The sequence below is a fragment of the Pollicipes pollicipes genome, unplaced genomic scaffold, assembly GCF_011947565.3.
Source record: "Pollicipes pollicipes isolate AB1234 unplaced genomic scaffold, Ppol_2.1 Scaffold_7231;HRSCAF=8579_pilon_pilon_pilon, whole genome shotgun sequence".
Taxonomy (NCBI): domain Eukaryota; kingdom Metazoa; phylum Arthropoda; class Thecostraca; order Pollicipedomorpha; family Pollicipedidae; genus Pollicipes; species Pollicipes pollicipes.
Genome location: NW_023597034.1, coordinates 24,900,816 through 24,906,815, shown reverse-complemented (window position 1 = coordinate 24,906,815; position 6,000 = coordinate 24,900,816). Strand labels below are relative to the sequence as shown.

Here is a 6,000-nt window from a genome sequence, read left to right as displayed (position 1 = left end):
GAAACTAATGGAAAAATGGTCGTGTCGGCCGATTAGCGAATTCCATAGCATGCCGATATTGCTTCCGCAATACTTCCACAATGACATTGTGTGCACACAGCTATACGCACCGCGCACGACTAACTGCATCTTAAATTTGTCGCCGAATCTTTGCAAATCGCTGTTGCGGAAGGTCAGCCAGCGTTAGATGAGACGCTGTCGTGTGGTTGGCCAAGCACAACGGATGGACTAATCGGACAAGTGTGATGCACGGAAGTCTGATGGCCCTTTAGCAGCCCTATTGAATACATACAGTCACACTCTTCGCGTCCGATTAAAAAAGAAAATGCAAACAGGTACATATTTGACATTTTTGGTTCTGTGAGCTAAGCTTGTGAATGAAAATGCATTATAGAATGCAACTTACGTTTCGTAACTTACGTTGACCTTGGGTCAGATATGAAGGTCAGACCGAGGTTGAAACCAACCCGCTTTTGTGTTGGAGACTTGTTATATGGGGTTGTTCCTGTCGAATAGTTTAAATGTCTTGATAACCGGGACCGACAGCGACATCTTCCATGAACATCTTGTGGGAAAAAGTACAATTACTCTTTAGTTAGAGTACACCTACTGACCTGAAGTGACCCAGAACGACTTTTTTAGGAACACACCGCCTAACGTCATTCTTGATTCTCATTCCATTTCAAAATTGAAAGAGGCTTTGCAGGTTTTTGGTCAATATGACTTTGTAAAGGTCAAAAAGGTCACTGACCCAGGACAAACACCAGTGACCGTATGCTGAGAACAGGTATCTAGGTCCAAGGCTGTTGTATGTGGAGGTCTGGGAGCACTTTGAAAACTGATCTTGAATCTGACCTTATTTGATTTCATGCTACTTGTGGACCTAGGAACTTTTTAGGACATAGGAACTTTTTACACAAGTGAGTTCGCATAAGGCTAATCTACTCTGTAAATTTAGTGTCTCTACCGCAGTCAGTTTTTTAGATCTCTGCGGGGCCCAACTGAGCCCCTTCCAGAGCGCGTGGAATTCAGCCGGCTACCGGAGTGCGTGTTAAGACCGAATTGGGACTTAAGCTGCGGTTGAGCAAAAACAAACTTATGTGTCTAGGACGATTAAGAAATGAGTTGAAGGCAGTGGACTGAGTTAAAGGGTCACAGAAATTTAGGATGTGGGGCATTTGGTTTAGTGCAACAGAGTCATGTGACCAGGAAAATACAGTACCAGTCCCCCATAATGGATCTGGACGACATGATAAAACAGAACGGTACATTATTAACTGCTGCCGAGTTTAAGCAAAGCATTCACAGTTGGGAGCGGACTTCTCACAAAATCAGGGATTGAAAAGCGTAATCCTGGCGGCGCGGAAGTCGATGTTGCGCGGCGACTCAGAAGTGGCACTGACTCAGGACGGCAAGGCCTTTTCACTCTCGATACTCCATGTTTCGATGATGTATGTGAATGCTCAAAATTCATCCACAAGGTGGCTTTTCAAGTTTTCGGTTCGTTGCAGTGTTTGCTTGCTTCGCTTCGTCACATCACGCACTCACCCACTCTATTCTATCCGTATGCTGCCCTGTCCTGCCGTGTCGTGACGTGCCGTGCCGTGCCGTGCCCTGTCCCACCTTGCTCTGCCCCGCCCTGTTCTGTCCTGTCCTTTCCTGTCCTGGCCTGGCCTGGCCTGGCCTGTCCTGTCCGAACTACGTTGATGTGTGGGTCTGTATGCTTGGTACGCCGCACTGGCCGCCTCCGCTTTGGAAAACCCCCGGTGGTCGTTTACTCTGAACTGCGGTGTTGACGTGCAAGTCACGTGGCTAAAGAGACCGCCCGGATCGCGACCCTTGTTTTTTTGGCCGGTATTTGAGAAAGAACAGCCGACTCCGTATCTTTAAACACAACGAGCCGGGTTGGGAATCAGTCAGTCGCATACGACGACAGTGATGTTATATGCCACGATGAAAGGGAGTGTTACACTTTGTATGGGGTTTCGAAATGAAATAGCCGTTTTGAAGATAATTCGGTGCAGGTCACAGCCCTGCCCTTCCTAAGATCTAAAATTCGTAGTTCTAGAGCTACACGCCCGCGAAGATACGCAGACTATTTCGGGGTGATTATGTCAAGGTCACAAAGGCATCTATGACGACATAATAACGTTATTCAAATCCTGCCATTTTCTTAGCCATGCGACGACTAAGGCCCATAGAAATATAACGAGTCGAGTCGTTCATATCTGGTGTTCGTGAACACGATTTACAGATAAAATAGCCGTTAATCGGCTTTTAATCACTGTCGTGCACTGTGCAAAGACACAATAAAAAAATGACCTGATGAGGGGCATACTTTTACACAGAACAGTTGGGGTGTCGAGAGCAGTCCTTTCCACTTAAGAGTGTACTACGAAATAAAAGCGCTGTTACTCCATCATATCTGGTATTAGCTCCAACATCTTAAAATGTGAAATATTTCGTTGACGATGGCAAGAATATTTTTGGAAATGGTGGGAGCGGTTGGTGTGGGTAAGATGGGGGAGCATCTATCAATCGATAAGCATGAAGACTGAACTCACGTTGCGAAGAGTTCGCATGGCCTCCAAACGCGATGAGAATGATAATTAGTCTTTTGCGAATTTCATGGACAGTACCTGTTCGACTGGCTTGAGTGGTGTGTTTCTTAATCAATCACGGGCTATGATAACGTAACGTTGTGTCACGACGCATAAACGTGACGGGATTCTGGTCGTTATTGAATGGCCTGATTATCTTCCTTCTGCACAGCTGTTTACACCTTCTACTTCGCAGGTAAATTGCGGCGTACTTCAAGGGCACGTGGCAATCGCAGTTCAAGCCAAGCAAAATCAAGCAGGCACTCTTCTGCGCGTCCAGATCTGAGGTCACATTTGTCAAGATGATGAAGCAGAAGGCACATTTCAACTACGGTAAATGAAAGCTAAATACTTCAGTAGACGCTACTCAAGAACCTCTTGTCCTGTATATTTGATATGTCTATATTGAGATCTTTGTTCTTCATTGTGAAAGTGTTTATGCACAGGAACCTGCAAACGTCAAAACCTTTTAGCGCAACGACATAAAACGCGCTATAATATCACACTGTAACCCGCAACCCTAGCCCTCTAGTACAAAATGGGAGGCAAAAAAACGCATGGCACAACTTACAATTGTCGTGGCCTGCACTGGAAACAGCCGAGGTACGCTCGCAGTGACTTACCAGCTTGCTACTTTCCTCAAGGCTATTGCACACGAAACAAGGGTGTAGGTTACATGCGTTTTTCCAAAATAGGTCATCGGAACTGGGGTGCCACAGAGCACAGCGAGCTGTGAACGGTATTAGCATTACGGGCTAGTTCGTCGACACGGTCAGGGGATGTGAGGCCTTGATACAAAATGAGTCCAAGATGGTTGTGCCTGTCCGTGAGGAAGATCTTTTGTCTTGCGAATGTCATGGTCCGCTAGAGGTGGTGAGCGTTGTTACTAGATGTGCGGCAAACGGTTTCGGGTAAAGTGAAAGTTATGGCAAAGGTTGACGCTACTTTTCAGTGAGATATGTAATGTCGAATACATTTCTGCACGTTTTCACGTGTTGCGTACCATTTGATACACGCAGCGATTTGTCGTCAGAATAGAACAGAACAGAACTCTATTCCGTCTTGTCTGTTAGTCCTTGTAGGTAGAAAATGTGCGGAGCCCAAGATACATCCCTCCGGGTAACCAAGCGTTCATTTAATGTGTCGTAAAATATGCGCGACCTATTCTTGTCTGTTAATTAATCATTCATTTTAACTTATCCCGTTCTTATCATTACAAGCCTTGTCTCTGGTTTTGTGGACTCAATGCCTCCAACAAGCTGCATAGCTTGTGCACGAGTTTTGGTTGGGTGCAGTGGTGAGCCTGGTACCCCTAAAGTATTATCAAATATAATTTTGTTTGGGTGGGACAAGTCTCTCAGGTATGTCTTTTAAACCTGTCGACGACTTAAATCAGATAATTGATTATGTCTTGACGTGCCTCAAAACTGCACTGCACAAACACTACACGTCCATAACTATGGCCAGACCCCCACTTAAGGAGCTGATTGCCGGCGATCTTATCTGCCGCTGTTTTGCCGCCAGGCGTGTCGGAGAACCTGCAGCCGCAAATCCTGGAGCTTCCGTACCAGGGCGAAGAGACCAGCATGCTCATCCTACTGCCGCCGTTCATAGAGGGCGCACTAGACACGACTTTGCCTTGGCTAACGGCCGAGACGCTGCGTTCGAGCGTGGCAATGTTGTGGCCCATCGAAATTGATGTGCAGATCCCGGAGTTCCGCATCGAAGAGAGCTACAAGATGAAGGAGGTCAGAGGCCGGAGCGGGGTAGGCCAGCCCCATACTGGTGGCCGAAGGGACTCGCGTGGATGTATAACTGCGGGGCGGCTGCAGACCGTCCCGCAGTCATCAAAGAATGGTGGTTTCTCATGGGCATACCATGCAACCTGGAGCCACGGCTTGAATCTTAAACTAAAACTGTGTAGCTCAATCACGATTTCCCAATGGGAACAGACGGTTCGGCTTGACGGATCGCATAATTAAGCTTGTGTGCTACCACCTGTTCGTGTCCAACGGCAGGGCCTTGACCCTGTGTCTGCCACGGGTTTCAGAAACTGAGCGACCTGGGCTTTGATAACCTTTTCAACCTGAATGGCTTCTCGGACTCGGGCAACCTGGCGCTCAAGAAAGCGCTACACAAGTCCTTCCTGGAGATCAACTGAAGAGGGTGGCGGCCACGTTATTATTCCTCATCCGCAGCGCTCGGCCTGCGGAGCCTCCGACGTTCATCTGTAACCACCCCTTCATGTACGTCATCTACGATCACTCGAAGGAAATCATATTGTTCATGGGCACCTTCGAGCACCCCAAGGCCGTGTCGGCGTCGCTGGACAAGAACGTCTGAGTCGATGTCGGCGGCGGCAACGATGGTTGCGAAGCTGAATCTTTGACGCCAGAGGAATCTCCAAGCATTGACAGTGCGCACGCGAGCCGTCCAAATATGTGTGATGCGCGGTGCGTACGAACGTGGGCGCATACAACCCCTCGTCATGCGGGACTGGGTGTACCGAGCTTCGCGTAAGGGGTGGCCAGGGAAGCGGCGGAGACGCCGGGACAGTGTAACCGTGTAACACGACCGTCATCATGTGAAAGGTAAATAAGTTGCCATTTGTGAAAAAGGCTGCAACAAAATATTTGTTATAGGGTCAGTTAGCGTCGGAAAATGATACATCCGAAACTTTCTATAATGACATAATTTTTAAAAGATGTTCACCCAGTTGATCCAATAAAATTGACACGTGAAGGAAATTTGTAATTCATCCACGAACATGAACAAAAATGACGCTGAGCATACCAATGGAAGCCATACTAGGCTCTCACCCAAAGAGAGGGGCCCGGCCCCCCTTGCTGTAAGGTTTATCTGGAGTATCCTCCGAACTGAGTGTGGCCTTGAGATTGTTGGTTGTCGAGGTAACGTGAATCTTGCACATGTTCTGCTACCTGTAAGGTTCTGATCTCGGCGTATACGACCTCTACTCTATGTGTCAAGGCCATGTCGGTGATCGGATGATCAAAAGTGACAGCTAGCTCTTCTTACGTCCTGACATGCACTTCAAAAGAAATTTTCCAGATGCGTTTTTCATCTACATCAATCGAACGTGCATAATTATCACTCTGGTGACTGACAGGATCAGCTCATCTAAGGTCAAGCTAAGTCATACTTAAACCTCTGTACTAATAATTTCTTCTTTGAAGGCCATACGGCTAAAACCCTAGTGGCACATTTCTTACAGCTTTGGAAGGGATTTATACCGTTGCTTCACTGTCTTCAACATTGATGTCATTTTCAGCTTTCCATATAGACGGACAGGCTATTACCACAACATCTTTCAAAGTGACATGACATGAAATCATAGGTCACATGTGGCGATGTCAGTTAGTGACCCTCTGGTATAATTTTG

General features: G+C 47.1%; 1 protein-coding gene across 1 annotated transcript; it reads left to right on the top strand.

The window, feature by feature from the left end:
* Window positions 1–2,902: 2,902 nt before the first annotated feature.
* LOC119109887 (serpin B4-like) lies at window positions 2,903–4,943 on the top strand. The gene is made up of 4 exons (XM_037233637.1): window positions 2,903–2,933; window positions 4,125–4,348; window positions 4,651–4,739; window positions 4,799–4,943. The coding sequence occupies exons 1-4, from the start codon at window positions 2,903–2,905 to the stop codon at window positions 4,941–4,943; spliced, it is 489 nt and encodes a 162-aa protein (XP_037089532.1).
* Window positions 4,944–6,000: the final 1,057 nt, after the last annotated feature.